Source organism: Zootermopsis nevadensis, unplaced genomic scaffold (assembly GCF_977971745.1).
Source record: "Zootermopsis nevadensis isolate Lab colony 2312 unplaced genomic scaffold, Znev_1.0 Znev_ptg000045l, whole genome shotgun sequence".
NCBI lineage: Eukaryota > Metazoa > Arthropoda > Insecta > Blattodea > Termopsidae > Zootermopsis > Zootermopsis nevadensis.
The window spans coordinates 2,208,325-2,234,956 of record NW_028259177.1 but is presented as its reverse complement, the minus strand read 5'-3'; the positions used below and the strand labels follow the sequence as shown (position 1 = coordinate 2,234,956).

At 36.5% G+C, this 26,632-nt stretch overlaps 1 protein-coding gene and 1 long non-coding RNA gene across 19 annotated transcripts; one reads left to right on the top strand and one right to left on the bottom strand.

Moving 5' to 3' along the window:
- The first annotated feature begins 394 nt into the window (after nucleotides 1-394).
- LOC147871638 (low-density lipoprotein receptor-like) lies at nucleotides 395-26,527 on the top strand. Of its 18 annotated transcripts, XM_087360546.1 has the most exons (12): nucleotides 398-2,398; nucleotides 3,276-3,497; nucleotides 3,849-3,973; nucleotides 4,967-5,106; nucleotides 12,653-12,880; nucleotides 13,773-14,027; nucleotides 14,460-14,740; nucleotides 15,823-16,002; nucleotides 17,123-17,335; nucleotides 18,649-18,903; nucleotides 21,964-22,176; nucleotides 23,045-26,527. In XM_087360546.1, exons 5-8 carry the CDS (start codon nucleotides 12,865-12,867, stop codon nucleotides 15,901-15,903), a joined length of 633 nt encoding a protein of 210 aa, XP_087216672.1. In that variant the 5' UTR covers nucleotides 398-2,398; nucleotides 3,276-3,497; nucleotides 3,849-3,973; nucleotides 4,967-5,106; nucleotides 12,653-12,864; the 3' UTR covers nucleotides 15,904-16,002; nucleotides 17,123-17,335; nucleotides 18,649-18,903; nucleotides 21,964-22,176; nucleotides 23,045-26,527. The 18 variants fall into 18 exon arrangements, with proteins under 18 accessions (XP_087216662.1, XP_087216664.1, XP_087216672.1 ...); XM_087360547.1 differs by lacking the exon at nucleotides 15,823-16,002; XM_087360545.1 differs by having other exon boundaries at nucleotides 15,823-17,335.
- Nucleotides 16,416-19,711, bottom strand: LOC147871639 (uncharacterized). The gene is made up of 3 exons (XR_015538602.1): nucleotides 19,626-19,711; nucleotides 18,002-18,130; nucleotides 16,416-16,452 (listed from the first exon to the last, which is right to left on the bottom strand). It is a non-coding gene; the product is annotated as an uncharacterized LOC147871639 (long non-coding RNA).
- Nucleotides 26,528-26,632: the final 105 nt, after the last annotated feature.

Genomic DNA, 26,632 nt, shown 5'->3' with positions numbered 1-26,632 from the left:
TGTATGTGTTTAACTGATTAAAAGTAAAACTCCAATAAAAGATATAAGTATGTAAGTATGGATGTGAGTGAAATTACTGAAAAGGCATTCTGAGATTTTCAGTTTGTATAAATAAGGATAATGTCTTTACAGTAAATTTTACAAGTTATGTAATTCCATTTCATAATACAAGAGGAAATCTACCACCTCGGGTTGACAAGAGCAAAATGATTAATAAAAAGTAATCCCAGTTAAGCCAGAGGTGGCAGTATGATCATCAGCTCATCAAGAGACTTTAGGTAAACTAAATGATTTTTTGTTATAATATATATTTTGGTAGAAAGCGTACGTGGAATCTGTTTCAGGGATTGATGGTGGAGAATCCAGTTGTGATCTACATTGCAGCCCAGAACTATGATTGGCTGCCACAAATGCAGACTGTCATCCAAAGCAACACTAAGCATCGCATTATCCTTGTAGCTCAGGATACACCACTCAATGGCATTTTGGGTCTCATGAACTGTATCTGCAAGGAGCCAGAGACCAACTTTGTAAGGTTAGAGACTCCTACTTGAACCTTTTTACTGCCAGTGAACAAAGTACCACATGTTAACAAGTTTTCACCTGATTTCTAAGATTTGAACATTTGTGCAATATTTAATCTCTTTGACTTATAAATATTATTTTATGTTTTAAAATAAAATTTCCATCTGAGATGGTGATTTATTTAATGTATTGTTCTTATTTATAAATTCTTGGAACATATGCCAGTTTCACTATTACAATAAAGTCCACAATCAGAATTTTTGTTGAAATAAAACCTGTCTTAAATTTGCATAATTGTTCATGTTTAGATAAAATGTTATAATGTACATTTTTGTCTTGAAGATTAGCTGATTTGAGTTGGTTCACTCTTTTCTTATTCATTTTCAAATATTGCATGTTTGATTGTTTGTCATGTTAAGGGTATAGAGCTATGACTCTGTTATTGTATATCCTGTTCTTGCTGTAGCACCTAAAGTGTGGGTTTTCCATTCATAACTTTTCTGTAGATGAATGTAACTTAGTTTTGTCTGAATCAAAAAGAGAGAATTTTTAATATGTGCTGATTTTTGTCGTTCCCCAGTTGCATAAGAGCTTACTTGCTTTTCTGGGAGTGATAGCTGATTTTCTGGCATGAAATTAAAACAAGAGACTTTGTGAATTGGCACTGAAATTATGTAATGAATTTAAAGTTATAATTGGTTAGTTTAATTTTGTTTAATTCTTTAGATAGGTCAAAATAAATGTTTGTTTGGAAGTGAGTTTAGTGGTTACATACTATGTGGTCCAGCTTTTACAGCATTGTGGTTGAGAGGATGACCTGTAGATTAGCATCCTGAATCAGTAATTGTAAGGATCACAAATGGAAACAGGCACTTCATTGTTATTCATTTAAACTTATCCAGATAAAAAAATGTAATCAGTCAGACCACATGGGAGATGGAGGCTTAGTTGAAATGATAATATTAAAGTTCATCTTATTGGAATAGGATGGGAAGCTGTGAACTGTATTCTTGTGGCTCACAATAAGGACCAGTTGGCAACAAACCTTTGGGTTCCTTGAAAGGCGGGACTTACTTTACTAGCTGAGTGACCATCAGCTTGGAAGAAAGACTCTGTTTCATGGAGTTTCAAAAGGTTGAATTAAATACATGTTCCTTTTGTGTGAAGACAATGAACTTTAATGTTTATTAAACTTATTTAGTAACATTATGATGATAATAAGGAGCCTTAGAATAATTCATATTAGATTCATCAGTTCGAATGACTGCATTATTCATGTCTCAATAAAAGGATATAATTAAAATATATAAGTGAACAAGCAGAAGGTCTACGCCCTCCTGCAAATTTAGTTGTGAGAAATTATCGAGCAGGGAATGTCCGTATTAGGTGTTGAGTGCTACAAGTGCCAAAGTGAAGTCTACGAAGGGAAGTTCGTGTTCGTAAGTACGGTTAGCAGTGGGCTTAGTCAGTCGGTGTGCTAAAGAGAGTCGTGCAGTACAATCCCGTGGCGACATATGGAATAATCGTTTAAGAATGCTTCGCGCTAAGTTCATTGTGCAGTATTTTACGAAATCCTACCTGTTTTCAGAAATGATGGAAGATTTTTAGGTTATGGAAATGTTTGGTAGTTGGTTTTCTATATGTGATGTTGGTTGGCCTGATTAATTGACGCAGCCCGCGTTTCATCTTATTAGTTTCTGCAAATTTAGTTCCAAGAATTGAATAAACAGGGAAGATGTCGCTGCTGAATCCGCGTGAGGTGTTGAGTGTCTACATACCAACATGAAGTCTGACGAGTGGAAGTTCGTGTCCGAGACTACGGTTAGCAGTGGACGCTTTCACTCGGTGTCTTGTGTTATAGATAGTCGTGTAGGTATTAAAGATTTGTGTCTGGTTTTGATCTAAGCAGGGTGTGAAACGTCGCTGGGTTCAGTAACAATTCGGGTGACCGAGAGGCAATGTGTGCCAGAATGTAGGCGATCTAGTTACGAAATGTGTGTTATTTGTTTCATAGTGCTTCGTGCTAAGTTGATTGAGCTGTATTTTACGATCCTAGGTGTTGTTCCGTGTGGTTGGTTTCATAAATGATTTTAGGTTATGATTATGTTTGGTAGTTGGTTTCTTATAGGTGACGGTAGGCGTGTTTCGCCTTCATTTGTTTGTAGTTCCTGTCATTTTTAAGGGCTAAGATGTAACTAATGGCGGTCACGGAAGTACTTTCCAGCAACCCCGTTTCTGCTTATGATTTTACAATTTGTGGAGTGGTATTTCAGGCAGCATTTCGTTCGGCAGTGCAGTGGAGTGTGCTAGGTAGGACATCTACTTCAGCCCTTTTGTCGTTAGATGGCAGAGGAGTTCGTCAGGGTGGACATATAACGATCATCGAATATCGCTAGTTCAGCGGTGGCGGGATGTGTTCGCTGTTTTTTTCGACGTTGCCGTCCCTGAGTATGAGGAAAATGGCGAATTCTGCGGTCGGCGTGATCGTGGGCTGCATTACGAGTCTAGTGCAGATTCACTGTCATATATATATATATTGCCATGGCGTGGAAGTTAATTTGATTTTATTAGAATTGATGTGTGTCATCTTTGTGTGAAGGACGTAAAGTGAGAAATATTTTGGTTGCATGGAAGGTCGGTTTAGTTGGCCAGTTGATCATTAATGTGGTGTAGAGTGCCTTCGTAGTAAGAATTAATACTGGTCCCTTAATGCGGATGTTTATTTCTGTACATGGTTTTGTTTCAGGTAGGCGTGAATGCTAGCATATGGGATACTTCAGCCGTTAGGCAGTTTCGAGTCCATCACTACTACGGAGGTAGCAAGACTTTGCTCCGGGAGCTGACATGAGCATTGTGCATGATGGACACAACTCATCAGGCGATGCGGTTGGGATGACCCACAGACACGTGGTGACAGCCTCTGTTTTTGTGACTTGTTTGTGGAAATGCAGTAGCTGTTTATTTAAGTTTGTGTAAGAGCCTATCGCAGTGGATAAGGTAGAAGTAATCAGCTAGGGTTACAGGTTGTAATGTTGGTTATGTGGCCACCACACCACAGTCGCCCACTTTAGATTCCTAGTGACCAAGTATCACGAGTTAGTAGCATGCCTCACAATGCCACAAGGAAGACCTCAGGCCCTCGTGTGATCTCCTTGCTTTCCGAGGAGGTGTACTGTTATAGATTCAGTGTGAGTGCCTTGTCTGTCTGAAAGAGGAGTTTGAGATCAGGGGATGTGCTTAGTGGCAACTTTCTTGTGAAGTGTATCTGTAGTGTGTGGAGTAATATTACCAAGAGATGGCAGACAAAGTTATCTGAATGTCAGTGTTTCAGAAGATCAGTTGTGTGCGTGATGGGGAAGCAGCTTATTTGGAGTTGGAGATGTGAAGAACCAGACAGAATGAGGCACCTGGAGTGTTTGTGACTTGGATAGGAAAGTGCAGTATTCAGGTATGTTAGAGCGTAGAGTTTATTTACATTCCATAGATCCTTCTTAGGATTCAATCAAAGGATGGAGAACAAGTCATTTTCTGCAATATACATAAACCTCAGGACTTCATTCAATATACATAAACTTCTGTATTTTCGACACAATAACAAGAACTTGTTTCACATATCAATGTACATAACCTGAGAATTTTAAATAGAAATACAAAAGTGACTTTACATATAGATTATAGATATACATAAAGCTTATGGATTTTCAGCAGAGATGAAAGCGTCTACAGAATAGTAAGAGTGAGTGAAGAGGTAACCTTTCAATGCAGGCTTGAATACCTTTATATCATAATTTAGACTTTTAATTGTTGGTGGAAGATTATTAAACAACTTGATACCTGTATAGTACACCCCTTTCTGATATTTAGTAAAGTTAGCATTTGGCACACATAGGTCATGTTTACGTCTTGTATTTAAATTATGTACATCTGTATTTCTTTTAAGATTATCCAATTTTTCCACCACAAATTATAGCAAGCAGAGTATGAATTCACTTGCAAGTGGAAGTATATTAAATTTACGAGACAATTTTCTACAATAAACCCTGCTCTTGACACCTTCCATTATTCTAATTATTTTCTTTTGCATGTAAAAAACTTTATTACTGTCTGTTGAATTCCCCCAAAAGATTAATCCATAAGACACCACAGAGTGGAAATAAGCAAAGTAAACTAGCTTTAAAGTATCTATTGTCATGGGTGGTATGACTGTTCTCATGGCAAGGCACGCAGAGCTTAATTTGGGAATAATAATATACTCAATGTGTTTCTTCCAATCTGAGGTATTGTGAACTCGTAAGCCAAGGAAACTTAAATATATAAGTGAACAAGCAGAAGGTATATTTCAGTATGAGATCTCTGAAACATTTTGTATATATTTTCAGGTGTTATTTTATTCTGGATACATCAGCACGCCCATTAAAGATCTTGTTATGAATGTATACAGTGATGGAAAGTGGGGGTCATACCGACACCTGCCACTAGACAGCTGTGCACTGTTACTGTGCCACATGCCTATGTCAGCATAATGACCCGAGGAGATTTCTCCAGCTTCAGGTGGCTGGAGGGAAATCTGGACCCTGACAGGTGCTGATCAACTCTTGTACACAGTAATGTGATTACTTTAAAGTTCCATTATAGTGATGAGGGACCAGAATAAATGTACTTAAAATTTAATGCCAAGTGAGCTTGCTTTACTTTCTTAAGAAAAAAATCACATTATTATGCTGTCTTTATATGTCCATTCCTAACACTTTTAAACTTTTGAATCAGGCAACTAATCTGACAAAATTCAATATTAATGTTATGTCAGTTGAGGCCACCCCAGTTTCCTATAATTAACAGTAACAATATGGGATAGTAGTAGCAGCTCCACTTGATATAGCATCCTGAAAGTATGTGTAGCAATAAATAGATCTTCAACAAATATGCTCCCTCTCGAAAACACTACATTTTTTATTTTAGTTTCCTAATTTGAGTAAATAATTTACTGTGTAGTTGAATTCCTGTATATTATTGACACCTACTTCCCCGTTCTCTGTATTATCTTCAACGTTCTCTGGGATTGCAGAAATTTTAAATGATACTCTTGCTTAGTTTCTACATCACTCAGTCTTTTGACCCCGAATTTCTCAATCCTGTATATCTTCCCCGCCTGTTTGCTATCATTAAATAATGGTCAGTGTCACAGTCCGCTCCCCTATAAGATCGCATGTCTACGATTTTTGTTTCCTCTGATCGATCAAAACGTGATCAATTAATTTATGGGTGATCCCATCAGGGGACATCCAAGTGTGCTTATGGATATAAAGATGTGAGAATGTTGTGCTATTGACAATCAGATTTTTGGATGTGGCAAAGTTCACTAATCTCACCTCAGTGTAATTACTAAATTCATGTAAACTCTCACTCCCTATAGTTGGTTTGAACATATCCTCCTGACCAATTTTGGCATTGAAGTCTCCTAGCAGAATTTATTTTTATTTATTTATTTATTTATTTACAAGTTCCAGAAATCCAATAGTGGATATAGAACATGTCACAAACTCAAGTATAAAAGCATAAAATACATACATTAAAGAATTACATCTAGACAAGCAGCGTACTAAATTCAAGACAATATAATTAGTATTTTTATTACAATAGTTATCCAATTAAGTACTCATCCACAGTGTAAAACGAGTGAGTAATTAAGAAATGCCTTAATGCAACCTTGAACTTTTTAAAATTATTTGAGGTATTCTTAACCTCTGTGGGTAATTTATTAAATATCTTTATACCCGCATAGTGAACTCCTTTCTGATGAATAGTTAAATTGGCTTGGGGTAGATACAAATTTTGTCTCTGTCTAGTATCAATAGTATGAGAGTCAATGTTTGATGGAAAAAGAGTTTTGTTTTGTAATACAAACAATGATAAAGAAAATATATATTGTGATGCCAACGGTAAGATATCTAATTCTTTGAATATATTTCTACACGATACTCTATTGCTACATCCCATCATTGTTCTAATTGCCTTTTTCTGAAGGAGAAAAATAGTGTAACTACGAGATGAATTTCCCCAGAAAATGATGCCATAGCTCATTAACGAATGAAAAAAAGCATAATAAATTGCCTTTAGTATTGAAGTAGACATATATGGTTTCATATTTCTAATTACATAGTAAGCCTTGCTCAATTTTTTAATGAGTAGATCAATATGATTCTTCCAAGTTAATGCACCATCAATCATAATTCCCAAGAATTTAGTACAGAAGATATTATTAATGAATTTATTATTATAACTTATTGTGACAGTATCTGACATTTTTCTCTTAATTTTAAAATTAATATAATGTGTCTTATTAACGTTTAGTGATAATCTGTTCATTCTAAACCATCTATTTATATTTTCAAATGTTGCATGAATGTGTTTATTAAAGTCGTTTGTATTAGAATGAGAAAATAAGATGCTAGTATCATCAGCAAAAATTATAGGTGTAGCAAATTTAGTTATTATATTGGATAAATCATTTATGTATAAAAGAAACAACAAAGGTCCCAATATAGACCCTTGTGGAACTCCATAACTAACTTTAAGCCAATCCGAGGCTGTATTGTTACTGTCATTAGTATGTAATACTGTTCTAATGTATCTGTTATTTAAGTAAGATTCATAAAGTGCGTGATCTTTCCCATTGATACCATAAAATTTAAGCTTAAATAACAAAATTTCATGATCAACGCAATCAAAAGCTTTTTCCAAATCACAGAAGATGCCTCCCACTATTTGTTTGTTATTCATGGCATTTAAAATCTCTGTAGTCAATTTATAGATTGCATTATCTGTTTTTAATCCTTTCCTAAATCCATATTGTTCAGTACTTAAAATATTATATTTATTGAGATGATCCAAAATTCTTGAGTACATTATAGTTTCAAATATTTTTGAAAAAGATGTTAAAAGTGATATAGGTCTATAATTAGACACATCATATATATCACCATTCTTATATAATGGTTTTATTAATGCATATTTTAATCTATCCGGAAATACTCCTCTCCTTAACATTTTATTGCATATATAATTTATAGGTGAACTTATAAATGACGAGCTTATTTTTGAAATCATAGGTGATATCTCATCATATCCATGCAAATTTTTTAGTTTAAGGGATTTTATTATTTTTTTTATTTCTTTGTTCGTACAGCATTTGGAATTCATATTTGGGTATGGATTAGAAAAAGCTTGGTTCATGAAATGAATATAATTTTCATCATCATTAATATCATTTGCAATTACAGGATTATTAATATCTTGTAGTTGTATATTCTCTGCAATGTTAACAAAATAATTATTAAATTTTTCAGCAATAGTTTGTTGGTTATTGAACTTCTTACCATCAATTTTTAGTGTTTTTATTTCAACTCTATTTGTATTTCTACCTGCTTCTTTATTTATAATACCCCAAGTAGTTTTAATTTTATTATCAGAATTTAGAATGCATTTATCATACTCCATTTTTTTCCTTTTTTATAACTGTGGTCAATATTTTAGAGTAATTTCTGTAATAAGTTTTAAGAGTAGGATCCTTATTATTCCTTAATTTATTACAAAGTTCTCGTTTATGTTTACAGGACATTAATATTCCTGGTGTAATCCAAGAATTATTTTTCTGTTTACATTTTATCTGTGTCAAAGGGAAGCTGGAATAGTAAATTTTTAAGAAAATATTTAAAAATGTGTTAAAACTATTATTAATATCATTTTCATCAAAAACTAATTCCCATGTTTCCTGACTTAGTTTTAATTGAAAATCTGTTATAGTATCGTTATTTATTAACCGCTTTATATAAGTATGATATCCTTTTCCCTGTTCCTGTGCCTTATGAAGTATTAATACTTGGGCATCATGATCTGATAGACCATTTATAGAGGGGTATATCTCATATTTTCCAATACTGTTTATATCAATGAAAAAATTATCAATTACAGTGCATGAGGAGATGCCAACTCTAGTGGGGAATGTTACAATACTAGTAAGATTATATGATTGTAGGACAGCATCAAGTTGCTTCTTTCTGTTATCATCATTTAAATAATTTACATTTATATCACCACATATAATTATATTATATCTCTCATGATATAATTTCTGTAGAATCATATCTAATCTTTCCAGGAAATTTGTAAAATTACCCATAGGAGATCTGTAAATAGTTAGTATACAATTTTTTTTTGTTCCTGGTAAGTTCTTAGTCAGCTGAATTGCACACGCTTCGATGTCCTTGTCTACAGTAAATTCTTCTAAATTTATGGTCTTAAATTTTAAATTTCTATATACAAATATACTTACACCTCCTTTTTGAAAAAAATTCCTACAATATTTAGCACCTAATGAGTAGTCATTTAAATGTATCAGTTGGAGTTCTGAATCTCCAAGATGATGTTCAGACAAGCACATAATATGTGGTAGATCATGTAGTAAGTGACAATAAAGTTCATTAATTTTATTTCTCAATCCTCTAATATTCTGATGGAAGACTTTCAAAAATGTATTTAATATAACCTGACTCAAAATATTTGCTATAGTACTATCAACTTCACTTACATTAGTATTCATTTGGATCTTTTGAGGAATTACATTATCACTTGGTATGACACTCAAACTGTCTTTTAAGATAACCGGTCGGTTTGTATTATCATTGCCTGTAAATCTATTTTTACTAACTGTATAATTAACATTAAAATTTGCCATAGCTTGATTGACACTATATGGACCTTCATCTACCATAAAAAATCCTTTGACCTTGTTACAGGGATTTTCCTTTCTCTAACTGGCATTCTAGGATATAAAGCTTCCGAAAAGATTTTGGAAAGGAGTACACTTTCCAATATACTGACTTTCTAAACTTCATTGTTAATATGTTACAAGACACACCTGAAGATGTAGAATGCAAATTAACAAAACTGAATTCTACAGATTATGAGCTGGGTATCCTAACAATTTAGGTAACAAGAAGATATTTCAAGGAGTTGCTGATATCCTGGATGATGATATAAAAATAACAGAATTCCTTCAACTTTTGTCACACAATACTTCACATTATTAAACAAAAAATATCGGAATGTTGTACAACACTGGTTTTAATAGCTGCTGCAAAGTCACAAAGTGCAATCCATGGTGGACATCTTGAACCCCATGCTATTTTCTTTCTGAAGGCTATAGCCTTCTGACAGGACTTCTCTGTACATGTGCGTACGTACCACAACGCTGCATAGCTCATTATGTATTTTTATCTGATGATATAAACACACAGAAAATAAGCTATTTTCCAAACACTGACTTGCCACATTGTAGCAAAAATCTCACGGGTAATATTTACAACATAAACAAAATCCTTGAAGTTTAAATTATTCACTCCATCACTTCTCCACTACTTGGTATTTCTCCAGTATGCACACAAGAAAGATGACTTTTAAGGTTGACAAGTTCTGTGAAGCTTCAATCACAACCAACACAACCATATGGTTTCTCCCCGTGTGGATACCATAATGCCTTCTCAGTTTTTCTCGCACTGGAAACTACTTATTGCACACATCACAATTATATGGTTTCTTCCCCTGTGTGTATGCGTTTGTGTGCGTTGAGATGTCCACCCTGAGAAATACTTCTATTACATATTTCACAAGTGTAAGATTTTTACCTGTATGGATAAAACTGTGAATTACAAGATTTTCTTTCTGTGAGAAATGTTTATTGCATACTTCACATTTGTAAATCTTCACTTCAGTATGAGTGCGATAATGTTTCTTCAAATCATCATTACTTGAAAAGTTCTTGTTGCAAACATCGCCTTATCACATTTGTACTGTTTCATTTCCATGTGTGTTGTACGATGCACTGCGTGAGAACTTTGCATTACACAATTGCATTCAAAAGGCTTCTCACCAGTGTGTATATGGTAATGATTTTTGAGAGGTTTGTACCACTGGTGTTACCGATCAGGCATTCGCGTTTAGTGGGCTTTGGCTGTGACGTCACAACTTGGCGGCTACGTTTCGTGAGAAAGGGTACTTTAAAATATATGTATTTGCAGATAAAGTAAATTGATATATAATTGTGCTTGCATTTCAGATTTATATGCAAAATACAATTGTACTTATTGTCAGGATGATATTACAGGAAGTAGGATTAAATGTGCAGTGTGTGCAGATATCGACCTATGTCTGCAGGTAGGCCAATAACCGGCGGGCAAGAATGGTTTTAATTGGAGAGTGGGGCGGAGACCTCGAAACTGTTTTCATGTGCTGTGGTATGTTGGAAAGCTTGAGGTCTGCGGCATATCATAATTCAAATACATGAGAAAAATGGTCACAAAACAGTTCGTAATCTTTGTAGCTGCATATCTTATGCAAAAAGGTATTTCAGGGTTGCTAATTTTTGTTGCCTTCAGGTTTGTTACGTGAACTCAAATGTAGATGGTTTCTCATCAGAAATGTTTTATTGGTATAGAGCTTATAAACTACTGGAGTAGAAACAGTGTTGTAAGTTGCATGAGTTAAATAGCATACTTCTTATATACGAGGGTCGCTCATTAAGTAATGCCCCACATTTTTTTCCTCAGAACATATTTATTCAAGATGGCTCAAATTTAGTGACAATATAAATCAATGTTTCCTTTACACATACTATTTTTCCACATAGTCCCCATCAACTTGTACGGTTTTACGCCAGCGTGGAACAAGTGCATGCATGCCTTGCCGGTACCAGCTCTTGTCCTGTGCACGTAGCCATGTCCTCACTGCTTGAATCACGCTCTCGTCATCTTCAAATCTTGTTCCGCGGATAGCATCTTTAAGTGGCCCAAAGAGATGGAAGTCGGAGGGTGCCAGATCTGGACTGTAGGGTGGATGGGGTAGCACCGTCCAACCCAATTTGGTGATTTCTTCCCGGGTTCTCAGACTTGTGTGAGGGCGTGCATTGTCGTGCAGGAGCAAAATTTCTGCTGGATGCTTGTGAGGCCGAACTCGTCGAAAACGCTTCTTGAGGGTTTTCAGGGTCCTGATGTACGCGTCTGAATTGATGGTCGCACCTCTTGGCATCACATCCACAAGAATGACCCCATCACTGTCCCAAAAGACAGTCATCATGACTTTTCCGGCGGAGGGAGTTGTCTTGAATTTCTTCTTTCTCGGTGATTGAGGATGATGCCACTCCATTGACTGCCTTTTTGTCTCTGGCTCAAAGTGGTGTATCCAGGTTTCGTCACCTGTAATGATCCGGGACAGAAAGACCTCTCCCTCAGCATCAAAACGCTCCAACAATTCAGAAGAAATCGTTTTCCTTTGAATCCTGTGGTCTGCTGTGAGACTTCGTGGAACCCATCTTGCGCACACCTTCGAATATGCGAGAGCCTGGATAATTGCAATCACACTTCCATTGCTGACTGAAAGCTGTTGGGCCAATTGTCGAGTTGTGATGCGCCGATCCTCACGAATAATGGCATCCGCGCGGTTCAACATGTCTGGAGTGGTGGCTGTGGCAGGACGCCCAGAGCGCGGCAGATCACGGAGCTCGGTTTCTTCACTTCCTGAAGCTTTAACTCTCTTAGCCCAGCGACCAACGGTGCTCCTATCGACTGCACAGCTTCCATACACAGCACACAAACGTTTATGAATGTTCACCACCGTTTCTTTTTCAGCAACAAGGAATTCAATTACAGCTCGTTGCTTGTAACGAGAGTCGTTCACAGACGCCATTTTAACAGTTCACTACAGCTCCGCTATCGGTTGGAATCATTTGAAACTCCGTACACGAACGCGGGAAACATCAAATCTCAAGCATGTAAAAGTACACTTTTCTATCTTCATTATTGGCTGAGAAAAAAAATGTGGGGCATTACTTAATGAGCGACCCTCGTATATACTATCTAACTAACTCACTGGTATCAGAACTTGCAGGTCCAACACCAACAACACTAAAGCCTGCCAGCAGACATGATCCTTACTTTCATGTAAACAACTTATATCTTAATTGTCATATTTTTAATGGGAATTGTACCTTCCTCTGGAATTAGAATAAGAAATATGATTTTTTTTTGGCTTATTATGAGTTCCCTTGTGTAAAAACAATTTTGTTTTTTTACAGTTGCATGTACTGGACAGACTGGGGAGATATTTGAAAGGAAATGTCTGAAGTTCGCCAACATTTCAGAGGTGTTTGCTGCCCCCATCGTCAGGACCAAGAGCAACTTGGCTTACTCCTTGCCATGATGATGGAGACATCAAGGATCTCTGAAACGCTGGTAAACTTTTACCAAACTATGCAGTGCTACAACCCGGAAGTCAGCCATCTTCAGTATGACGAGTTACACCAGTAAGTGATACGATATCCATAGCTTTTTTTATTTTGTTGGTGCTTGGGTGATACTGTAAAGATTGGCTATTATATTCCTTTTAGGTCACACTAGAAATTATGAAAAAATTACCATTATATTTTCTTTTTTGACAGCGACTGATAGTAGACTGTTGTCAAGACAGTAGCGAATCTTCAGCTTCCATAAGGGTCTGAAATTTCTTGAGCATACCAATAGTTTGTCAACAAGAGGACTCTGTTTCATGGAGTTCGGTAGTTGGTTAGTTGTTATATATATATATATATGTGTGCGCACAGAAAGAGAAAATAATGTGTAGAAACATTAATTACTTTTATAAATTTACATATGAAAATTTAAAACAGGAAAATGTATTCAGTTATTTTTATATGAGAGCTACAGATTAAGAGTATAGACTTCTTCCATTTATCAAAATGAAGCAGGTGAGACTAATTTCTACAAGGAAAAACTATGTGTACAATAAATTCCTCTCTGGCTACCAGCTGTGTTGGGTTTCAAGAACCATCTTCATCCTAATCCAGAGGGTATGGAGTTCAGTACCCTGGGGACCTGACATGGCCGGTAGCCTGAGAAGAATTCATTATACTTAGTTGCCATGAAAGTTTTACATCATACAAACTTATATTTGTATTTCTTGATAGAGAAAGCTTTATCACATAAGTATTTAAAGGTATTGTACGTATTTTGAACCGAATTATATTGTTTTTTCCTTTATCTTTTGTCTGTTTTATTTATTCTCTTTTTATAGGGAGCAGGGAACATAAGTTTGAAGAAATTTTCGTCATTTCTGTTTATGTGCCTGCTACACTTAGTTAAGGATCACATACGAATCTGTGTAGAATCTTTGCAAGCTACATGGTCATTTGTTTGCAGGTCGACAGTCTGGCCACTGTGGTACTGATCAATTCAAGTGTGCCAAAAAGAACTACGTTAGCAGCAAATTCCGCTGTGATGGATCTAATGACTCTGGAGATGGTTCTGATGAAGAAGACTGCATTCTACCACCATGTTATTTTGGAACCTGTTCACAGAGATGTGTAGAAAAGAAGGGAGGAAACTTTTCTTGCCACTGCGCTCCAGGTTTCGTAGGGGAAGGAACATCGAGGAGCAGGACTTGTTTTGCGAGAGGTAACATTTAGTTCAATATCAGGTCTTCAAGACCTCATTTCTGTCGAGACAAACGCAGAAATATTTTAGGGCTGAGGGGCATCATGATTTTTCTAATTGATTGCTGATGACAGCTTCTGTGCTCTCTTAACTTATCCCCTTGTATTTTTATTCATCAGATATAACTTTATTAAAAAATCTTCTTTTTCATCCTATCTAAATACAAGTTAACTAAAGTATGTGAAACTAACATTTTACTTGTAGTTCTGTATGGGTGTAAAACTTGGTTTCTAACTCTACCAGAGGAGGATATGTACATGTAAAAAAGATTTTGATTTTCTGCAGGTAATTCTGATGTATACGTACATGTAATTTTTCATTGTTTCCAAATGTAGGCAAATGAAGACTGACACATCTTACGTCAAATTCATGTTTAATGTTTGCGCTTTCCAGGAAAACCTGCCCACTTCATTGTTGCTGGTGAAATGGATCTAAGAGACTTGAATACGTACAAACCTGGTGAAAACTCTCTAATCTATGCCCTTAGCAAATCATTTAATGACCGTGGTCAAAAAGTGGAGTCAGTGGATATATTATGGGATCTAACAAAGCCAACTACATTCTGGTCTGACCACCACGGCAAGAAGATCAGGAGGTCTTATTTCTATGATCTGTCCTCAACATCAAATCAAACCCAGTCGCGGAGAGTGCAGCGAGATGACTTGATCATTGTGGTAGGCGATGAGCAAGTGTTTTAAGGATCTGATACTTTTCTGAAACTTACATGAAATTTAAACAGATGTGAAACTTTGTAGCCTGAAATTTGAATGGTACGCTGTAGCATGCTCATCCATGTCTCACATTTTTCAGCAACAATGGTCCAAGTGGTCATTGTTATGGCTATTGCTGCTATGCCTACAGACATTGTTGTTTTTACTTTTGTTTATTTTATTATTGTTGTTGGAGGTGGTTTTGGTGTCTGTAATCTTATCGAAACGCAGACTTTTGTCATGGTACCATTCTTCTATTGGGTTTAGTTCACGAGCTACAGAAACCATCTTTATTGGGACTTGAATCCAGAAGCTATCCCGACTGTAGGTTTTCATTATTTTCTGAAGTTTCTCCAGGGTTAGAATTCCGAAATTGACAGCCTTGTAATTTTGTTTTACATTGCAAAGATATATCTTTGAGAGACTTTTTCCTCTGCCTTCCCTATATTACACAACTGTATCTCAATATAATGAAGGTAATTATAAAAATATCATCTCCCAACAAACTTTAAAGAAGTTAAAGTTTCTCGTAAATCTAAGCACCATGCAATGAAGATGTGGGAGTTGAGAAGTAATCTAATATTTTGGCACCAGGTCACTAAATGTGGTGAGTGGTTAGCTTAAGCCATTCTGCAGGTGGTTGCAAACAGGAAAGGCCTTGCCTCACTTGGGAGGATAGCCAGTAGCCAGTCACATAACCAATTTATCGTTCTTGGTTATCACATTAATGACGTTAGTTTGTATATTTATTACAACTACATTTTATTGAAACAGGCATTTCTTGAATACATGACACCAACATTTTATAGTGACAGAAATTTAACTAAGTCCAACTTTCTTAGGTTTTGAAAAATCTGAGCAGTATGTTGCTTGCACAGAGGGCTCCGAATTTCTCATTGTGTTGCTCATTCTGAATTTTTGTCTCGAATATGTTTCAACAATCCAAGCAGTGGGAATTCATTTACCTGCAAATGGTATAGAATGTTTTGAATCCATCCGTCTCCTGATCAGCCATTTCAGAAGTGAATGTATATGTTTGTTTTCAGGCATCAAACTTGGTAGACCCACAGGGGCATTGCTTTGAACTGGGTGGGCATGCGTGTGTATTAGGTAGATGCAGGACTTGATGTGATTATGGTCTCTGAATTAACTGGAGATAAGAAACGTACACTCGTACACACCGAGCTGGATCGACCTCATGACATCGTTGTGGGCCGTCAAACTGGGTAAAGTTGTGTGTTTTACACACGTGACTTGATCGGTGATTTCTACCACATAGATTAATTAGTTAATGATGCACTGTAAAGTGTGAAACTCTAGTGAAGGCAGCAGAATCTCACGCTTCTTTATAACATTCTTGAAGACTGACTTTACAGCATTACTGTTGCATAAGTTCATTAAATGCTAAACACTGAACCATTTGTTCGGGTTGTTTCCAAAAGATGCTGGACTTCTAATTGCATATATTTACCAAATTATGTGACAAACATAATCACGTTTCATGTTCCTGAACACAGCAGCCTCGAGAGTGAAAGTCAAATGAAAACAATTTTGGTACGTGCACCGTCAGTTTATAAAACTGCAGTTGTCTTTGGTACTGTTGCATTACGCCAACCGAAGCTTGTTCATCGGTGCCGATAGCAGCTTCAGATCTTGAGTTGTGTTGCGGATTATTCCTGTAAACAGCATTATAAGAAGAAATTGCATGGTTTGAGTTTTGAAGAGTACACTGGCCAGTACCAGCCATAAGAAAAACGTGCAGGAAACTGATTATTCAGAAATTGGTCATGGAAATGTTGATTGAAAAAAAGTAGGATTTCAGAGTCTCATGGCAGTGAGCATGAAGATGGCTGTCTTCTGGGTTGTAGTACCGTGTAGTCTGGTAGATGCTGACTGATATACCAGACTACACAGTGCTACATCCCAGAAGACAGTCATCTTAATATGTCATGATGAGAACCTCAAATCCTTTATATTGATAATTGTCTTAATTTGTCGAGAAAGACTATGAACAACGTGCAATATTTTCTGGTGTTTTGGATGCCTTTGTGTTTGTGTGTACACACACAAATCTTCTTGATAATGGTCCCAGGCGTTTCAATCTAAGCAACCAGCTTGTTTATAGCAGGTCTATTTGGAGTTTCCTTGCATTTTTCTCTTCACTACTGAAGTTGAACGACTCTAGCAGGCTGGGAAAACCCTTTCACTACACCACACAATATCTTGTTCAAGACTGCAACTTTATTTGTTCATTTTTTAGTGGTCTGTTGTCTTCAGGATTTTCAGCTTACAGTGGCAGGATATGTGCCAACTATGAATACAGAATTTTTCTGTTATTTATCATAGGCTTATGTTCCGGTGTGAATGGTCGTATTGATTCAGCGTATATGGATGGAACTGGGCGTCATTCACTTGTGGATACAATGGAACAGTGGCCAACTGGACCTGCAGTAGACTACCCACCTAGAAGACTATATTGGACTGATCCCTAAGCATGTACTATAGAAAGTGTAGATCTCAGTGGACAAGATCGTCACATCATCAGAAGATTCCCACATAGTAAGTCTTGAGTATCGTGACAGGATTCCAAAGGATCTAATTTATGTAGGATTTGTGATTCTTATGGTAGCGAGTGTGAATATGGCTGTCTTCTGGGTTGTTGCGCCGTGTTGTCTGGTAGAAGGTTTCGGACGTTTCAGAGGTCCTTGTTGCCTCCATCATTATGGTGATCGCGTCAACCAGACTACATGGCGCGTCAACCCAGAAGACAGCTATCTTCAATCAAATGAATGGTTTAATTTACTTTACGTTAAATAGTATTAAAAATATATTAAAATTAGCCGTCAATCACAATATAAAATAATTAAAAGATTAAAATATCATTTTACGTTCCTTATTGAGTACTCGATTTACATGTGGAACATATACGACATGTTTCGACTATATATAGCCATCATCAGGTGTTATGTTATAAACTTTTCAACTGAATTACTGATTTTTACTGATTTTTTAATGATTTACTGATTTATAACATAACACCTGATGATGACTATATATAGTCGAAACATGTCGTATATGTTCCACATGTAAATCGAGTACTCGATAAGGAACGTAAAATGATATTTTAATCTTTTAATTATTTTATATTGTGATTGACGGCTAATTTTAATATATTTTTAATACTATTTAAATAAATCACAATATGACGCATCTACAATATCTTACTTTACGTTGTTTATTGCGACAGATCTGTAGTTCCTTGGAGCTGCTTTCGATTGTTTTTTAAGTTTCTTGCTTTTGGCCATTAGTGTGAAACTAATCTGCACATTTCGCTCTGGATTTGTCGTTTTACATCTATAGAGTTCAAAAACATAAGTGTGAGCAAACTAAGATATATGAATGATTCTTCTTTAAAGACTCAGAAAGCAAGCTGGTACATTACTTTCTATTCAAAATGTTACTTCAGTGAATGTAATACTATTCTCCATAGCATAAATATACTTCTTAATTCTTACTTGTGTAGCACTCATCCTAATCCAGAGGGTATGGAGTTCAGTACCCTGGGGACCTGACATGGCCGGTAGCCTGAGAAGAATTCATTATACTTAGTTGCCATGAAAGTTTTACATCATACAAACTTATATTTGTATTTCTTGATGGAGAAATCTTTATCACATAAGTATTTAAAGGTATTGTACGTATTTTGAACCGAATTATATTGTTTTTTTCCTTTATCTTTTTTATAGGGGGCAGGGAGACATAAGTTTGAAGAAATTTTCGTCATTTCTGTTTATGTGCCTGCTACACTTAGTTAAGGATCACATACGAATCTGTGTAGAATCTTTGCAAGCTACATGGTCATTTGTTTGCAGGTCGACAGTCTGGCCACTGTGGTACTGATCAATTCAAGTGTGCTGACAAGAACTGCGTTAGCAGCAAATTCCGCTGTGATGGATCTAATGACTCTGGAGATGGTTCTGATGAAGAAGACTGCATTCTACCACCATGTTATTTTGGAACCTGTTCACAGAGATGTGTAGAAAAGAAGGGAGGAAACTTTTCTTGCCACTGCGCTCCAGGTTTCGTAGGGGAAGGAACATCGAGGAACAGGACTTGTTTAGCGAGAGGTAACATTTAGTTCAATATCAGGTCTTCAAGACCTCATTTCTGTCGAGACAAACGCAGAAATATTTTAGGGCTGAGGGGCATCATGATTTGTCTAATAGATTGCTGATGACAGCTTCTGTGCTCTCTTAACGTATCCACTTGTATTTTTATTCATCAGATATAACTTTATTAAAAAAATCTTCTTTTCCATCCTGTCTAAATACAAGTTAACTAAAATATGTGAAACTAACATTTTACTTGTAGTTCTGTATGGGTGTAAAACTTGGTTTCTAACTCTACCAGAGGAGGATATGTACATGTAAAAAAGATTTTGATTTTCTGCAGGTAATTCTGATGTATACGTACATGTCATTTTTCATTCTTTCCAAATGTAGGCAAATGAAGACTGACACATCTTACGTCAAATTCATGTTTAATGTTTGCACTTTCCGGGGAAAAACCTGCCCACTTCATTGTTGCTGCTGAAATGGATCTAAGAGACCTGGTGAAAACTCTGTAATTAATGCCCTTAGCAAATCATTTAATGACCGTGGTCAAAAAGTGGAGTCAGTGGATATATTATGGGATCTAACAAAGCCAACTACATTCTGGTCTGACCACCACGGCAAGATGATCAGGAGGTCTTATTTCTATGATTTGTCCTCAACATCGAATCAAACCCAGTCGCGGAGAGTGCAGCGAGATGAGTGTTTTAAGGATCTGATACTTTTCTGAAACTTACATGAAATTTAAACAGATGTGAAACTTTGTAGCCTGAAATTTGAATGGTACGCTGTAGCATGCTCATCCATGTCTCACATTTTTCAGCAACAGTGGTCCAAGTGGTCATTGTTATGGCTATTGCTGCTATGCCTACAGACATTGTTGTTTTTACTTTTGTTTATTTTATTATTGTTGTTGGAGGTGGTTTTGGTGTCTGTAATCTTATCGAAACGCAGACTTTTGTCGTGATACCATTCTTCTATTGCGTTTAGTTCGCGAGCTACAGAAACCATCTTTATTTGGGACTTGAATCCAGAAGCTAACCCGACTGTAGGTTTTCATTATTTTCTGAAGTTTCTCCAGGGTTAGAATTCCGAAATTGACAGCCTTGTAATTTTGTTTTACATTGCAAAGATATATCTTTGAGAGACTTTTTCCTCTGCCTTCCCTATATTACACAACTGTATCTCAATATAATGAAGGTAATTATAAAAATATCATCTCCCAACAAACTTTAAAGAAGTTAAAGTTTCTCGTAAATCTAAGCACCATGCAATGAAGATGTGGGAGTTGAGAAGTAATCTAATATTTTGGCACCAGGTCACTAAATGTGGTGAGTGGTTAGCTTGAGCCATTCTGCAGGTGGTTGCAAACAGGAAAGGCCTTGCCTCACTTGGGAGGATAGCCAGTAGCCAGTCACATAACCAATTTATCGTTCTTGGTTATCACATTAATGACGTTAGTTTGCATATTTATTACAACTACAATTTTATTGAAACAGGCATTTCTTGAATACATGACACCAACATTTTATAGTGACAGAAATGTAACTAAGTCCAACTTTCTTAGGTTTTGAAAAATTCTGAGCAGTATGTTGTCTGCACAGAGGGCTCTGAATTTCTCATTGTGTTGCTCATTCTGAATTTTTGTCTCGAATATGTTTCAACAATCAAAGCAGTGGGATATCATTTCACACCTCTGCAAATGGTATAGAATGTTTTGAATCCGTCCGTCTCTCGATCAGCCATTTCAGAAGTGAATGTATATGTTTATTTTCAGGCATCAAACTTGGTAGACCCACAGGGGCTTGCTTTGAACTGGGTGGGCATGCGTGTGTATTGGGTAGATGCAGGACTTGATGTGATTATGGTCTCTGAATTAACTGGAGATAAGAAACGTACACTCGTACACACCGAGCTGGATCGACCTCATGACATCGTTGTGGGCCCTCAAACTGACTTGATCGGTGATTTCTACCACATAGATTAATTAGTTATTGATTCACTGTAAAGTGTGAAACTCTAGTGAAGGCAACAGAATCTCACGCTTCATTATAATATTCTTGAAGACTGACTTTACAGCATTACTGTTGCATAAGTTCATTAAATGCTAAACACTGAACCATTTGTTCTGGTTGTTTCCAAAAGATGCTGGACTTCTAGTTGCATATATTTAGCAAAATTATGTGACAAACATAATCACGTTTCATGTTCCTGAACACAGCAGCCTCGAGAGTGAAAGTCAAATGAAAAAAATTTTGGTACGTGCACCGTCAGTTTATAAAACTGCAGTTGTCTTTGGTACTGTTGCATTACGCCAACCGAAGCTTGTTCATCGGTGCCGATAGCGGCTTCAGATCTTGAGTTGTGTTGCGGATTATTCCTGTAAACAGTATTATAAGAAGAAATTGCATATGGGTTGAGTTTTGAAGAGTACACTGGCCAGTACCAGCCATAAGAAAAACGTGCAGGAAACTGATTATTCAGAAATTGGTCATGGAAATGTTGATTGAAAAAAGTAGGATTTCAGAGTCTCATGGCAGTGAGCATGAAGATGGCTGTCTTCTGGGTTGTACCGTGTAGTCTGGTAGATGCTGACTGATATACCAGACTACACAGTGCTACATCCCAGAAGACAGTCATCTTAATATGTCATGATGAGAACCTCAAATCCTTTATATTGATAATTGTCTTAATTTGTCGAGAAAGACTATGAACAACGTGCAATATTTTCTGGTGTTTTGGATGCCTTTGTGTTTGTGTGTACACACACAAATCTTCTTGATAATGGTCCCAGTCGTTTCAATCTAAGCAACCAGCTTGTTTATAGCAGGTCTATTTGGAGTTTCCTTGCATTTTTCTCTTCACTACTGAAGTTGAATGACTCTAGCAGGCTGGGAAAACCCTTTCACTACACCACACAATATCTTGTTCAAGACTGCAACTTTATTTGTTCATTTTTTAGTGGTCTGTTATCTTCAGGATTTTCAGCTTGGTCCCGTCTCACCCTACAGTCATTATACAGTGGCAGGATATGTGCCAACTATGAATACAGAATTTTTCTGTTATTTCTCATAGGCTTATGTTCCGGTGTGAATGGTCGTATTGATTCAGCGTATATGGATGGAACTGGGCGTCATTCACTTGTGGATACAATGGAACAGTGGCCAACTGGACCTGCAGTAGACTACCCACCTAGAAGACTATATTGGACTGATCCCTAAGCATGTACTATAGAAAGTGTAGATCTCAGTGGACAAGATCGTCACATCATCAGAAGATTCCCACATAGTAAGTCTTGAGTATCGTGACAGGATTCCAAAGGATCTAATTTATGTAGGATTTGTGATTTTTATGGTAGCGAGTGTGAATATGGCTGTCTTCTGGGTTGTTGCGCCGTGTTGTCTGGTAGAAGGTTTCCGACGTTTCAGAGGTCCTTGTTGCCTCCATCATTATGGTGATCGCGTCAACCAGACTACATGGCGCATCAACCCAGAAGACAGCCATCTTCAATCAAAGTAATGGCTTAATTTACTTTACGTTATTTATTGCGACAGATTTGTAGTTCCTTGGAGCTGCTTTCGATTGTTTTAAGTTTCTTGCTTTTGGCCATTAGTGTGAGCAAACTAAGATATATTTATTAAGTTATGAATGATTCTTCTTTAAAGACTCAGAAAGCAAGCTGGTACATTACTTTCTATTCAAAATGTTACTTCAGTGAATGTAATACTATTCTCCATAGCATAAATATACTTCTTAATTCTTACTTGTGTAGCACTCATCATGTCTGACATCAGAAAAATGTAAATTCTTTTTACTTTTACAGAGGAGAAACCTTACAAAGTGGAAGTGTTTGAATACAACCTGTATGTTAGCACATACCAGACAAACATCATCTCTAAACTGAACAAGTTTAGACGTGGTGATCTGACATACCTTTACACAGGGACTGAATAGTGCATCAGACATCCTTATTGTTTGAGAAAACAAACGAATGAACACTAAGTTTCTAAGCACAGTCTCTACCTGGGAGATAAATAGATTGATTTTCTCCCACAAGGCTCATGATTTAGGATGACAGTTCAGCACACAAATTCTACTATAAGAAATAGTTTGGAGATATTTTGTTTCATATATTGCTCTTCGCCACGATTTGCAGAATGGTTCTGGGGCCACCCAGTCTTATCTACGGTGGATATTGGTATCTCTCTCCCCAAGATGTAAAGCAACTACAGTGTGAAGCTACGATCCTCCAGCCGGTGCTATACGTCTACAATGCATGGGGCTAATCCTAGAGCCTAAAGTACGCTCTCATGGAATGAATTGTAGTCACAGACACAACTTATCCTTTATTTCCTACATTTAGCATTTTACATATCTTTCTAATTACCAAAGAGTTGAATTTTTTTAAAATACAAGTTGCAGTCATTAATTAAATTACTTTCTCTCGAAACTTTTTATTATGTTTCTTTTATATACAGGCTTGCCTCATTTTATTGCGCTTCACAGATATTGCGTTGTTTTTACAAATTGGAGGTTTGTGGCAACCCTGCGTCGAGCAAGTCTATCGGCGCCATTTTTCCAACAGCATGTGCTCACTTCGTGTGTCTGTGTCACATTTATTAAAATAAATATAAATTAGTATTGGATGTTTGGCATTGTAGCAGCATTTCACGCGATTTCAATTGTGACCCGGAGAGAGTTCATAGTGCCAACAAGATTTGTTATATATTAAAGGTTAGCAGGGGTATAGAGAAATAAGGTTTGAACTGAACTGAAATGTAGGTAGGGCAGACATGACATGTCTTCAAGGTGTTCTGCAAAGCAGTGTCTGTGAAGTGTCCCTAAGGGGGACTAACGCAGCCAGTTCTGCCATGATTTGAATATTTCCCTCAACCCAACAAGGAAAAATGGCTAACTGTGCAGTGTCTGTAGCATCTGTACTTTCATCCATGGAAACAGAATTAACAACACAATTTAAGCACTTGGACATTAAGGCACAAAACATATTTCTGAATAACTTTTCTATTTCCCGTGCTTTTATATCTTTTAATAAAATGACGTTTGAGATTGTTTGCTTCAAACTGGACAAGTAATGTCAGCAGTGCACTGAAGGCATGCCTTCATATGTGAAGCCCCTATATAAAAGATGTATGTGTCTATTTGCTATGTTTACTTTGTCTTTGGAAGTTAATAGTACAAGGAAATGATGATGTTACATGGGCCACCATCATGCAAGTACTGTGATGTAGCCACTGTTATTACCAATCACAAAATTCGCTGTGCATTTCATGTAGCCAATAAGTCAACAGTTGTATTCGGCTAAGTATTTAATCTTGGTTGTAACCAGTTTTATCATACAGACTGATAAAAACCAGAAGATCACAAAAATGCATATGGGTTGTACAAAACACATCAGGGGGGCTGTGGGTTGATAACCTCTGGTTTAAATGCTGTATTCCTATATTTGAAATGGACAGCCATTTTTTAAAAAAATATGCTTTAATTTGCTATACCTGTAACTGGTTCTTGCAGGTGCAAAACTTTTTGAACATATTATATAGCATTTATAATTGGATAGGATTTTTGGATGTCTGTTAAACCAGACAAATGATTGTAAATCATAACAAAAATTGGTGCCTGATGACATATACATAGAGTATGCTTAATATTCTAATCAGAATCTGAAATTAATTAATACTGACAGATGTCATCATTCATACTGGTGCTATAATGTAAGTCGTGACTGCTTCCTCTCAACAACCGTTTATATTTGTCTCGTCATGTACTACTGTTGTAAATAGCGTTCCACAAAGACTGAATGTTGTTTAAACTTACAGTGAGTAATCCATGTTATCGATCCCTGTGCCACAATTCAACTCTTTGTCCGCTGGGATCGAGCCGGAGCCACACAGAGCTAGGCTATTCTTGCGTGTGCCCAGATGGTTTCGTGAAAACCATTGCTAGGTTTTGAATTTGCAACAGCCACCCTGCAGTTACCTTACTGCTCAAGATATATAGTTTGTTCAGTAGTACAGTATTTTAATACCTTGTATTTAATAGGATAAAGAATATTTTTATTTTGTGTTTAACATAAAATACCACCATGTGAGATGAAAGGTTTTCACAGCAGTGAGAACGATGTTTTCTGGTTTTGATACTGTGTAGAATCGGAATTTTGCTGTATTTTATTTCATTCAATTGTTATTATAGGACTTTGAATCACTATAAAATGGTATTAATTTTGTATTATATGAAAATACTACGAAACTATTATTGCAATTAATGGAGTTAACACATATCATTGAATTTTCATTAAATTTTTGTTTAAAACTGTGTACTACTACTACTACTTATTAAATATTTTTCATGAAATTTACAGTTTCAAAATGTAATGTTCAGTAATACAGCAGTACCTACTAGTTATCAGTTTATTGTTGTATTATTAGTGTACTTAAAATGGAATAGGTCCTGGCAATTGAAACAAGATGCACAGTGCATTGTTATTGGTTACAGCAAGAGGCAACTGAAAGTGTGTCAATTCTGTAGGATTACGCACTTAGCTAATGAGAAGACTTGGAGTCAGAGTTAATGAATTCAGTCATTAAACACCATATTTACTACTGAGATTCCCTTTACTGAGATTGTAACAAAGTGAAAATATATTCTAGTACCGTATGTATACTGTAATTAGTATGTGATTTCTCTTTTGTCAGGTTGTGTGTGAACCAACTGCGAGACCTCCGAAGGTGTGTGACTTAGACTGCCATAAAGGAAGACTTGGACACTCAGGAAGAAGGAACAGAAATACCTGGAGAGTTTTGAAATGTGGTGTTGGAGAAGAATAGAGAAGATCAGGTGGACGGATCGAGTGACCAACGAAGAAGTATTGAGGAGAGTCAACGAGCAAAGAAACATTCTGCAGGCGATTACACGAAGGAAAGCTAACTGGCTGGGACATATTATGAGAAGGAATGGGTTACTGAGTGATATCACCGAAGGCCAGGTTGAAGGAAAGCGAGGACTGGGAAGAAGACTGATACAGCTAACCGACGATCTGAAACAAGGAAAGAAGATGACGTTCCAGGAATTAAAACGAGAAGCCGAGAATAGGGAAAACTGGAGAGCTCTTTTTGGGCAGAGCAATGGACCTGTCGTAAGACAGAACACTAAATAATAATAATAAAGGAATGTGTAAGATTGTGCACGTTGTTCGTACGTGTAAATGACAGTCATTGTACAGTGGTGACAGGTGTCAGCGCTACCGCTGTTCACAGTATTGTAAAAACAAAGACCTGTGCTCTGCAGACATTTTGGTCACTTTATCAAGTGACTCTTCACCTCCACTTAAGGTAATTTACACTTGAGCTTTATCACATAATCAAACATGTAGGATGCTCTTGTCTGATCATTCTCATAGTTCATGTTCCAAACCATTTGATTTCCTAGAAGTGAAGTGTTTGGCTTTTGAACGAGTTTCATTGTAGCCTGAATTGGTTCATTGTAATCGATGGCTTACTGCAGAGACAGTAGATACAGGAAGAAGATTATGTTTCTTTTTAAGGTTCATAAATTTATTTGAAAAGTGTTTTTAATGTATTCTGTATTTAATTGAATACAATGTAAAACGTGTGCTTCATAATCGCTTATTTTTCTGATCAGTTTTCAATACCAAGTACCTGATTTTATATTAAAAGAATGTTATCAAGACCAGCTGTTAGAGACAATCTTGAGCCAGTTCTGCATC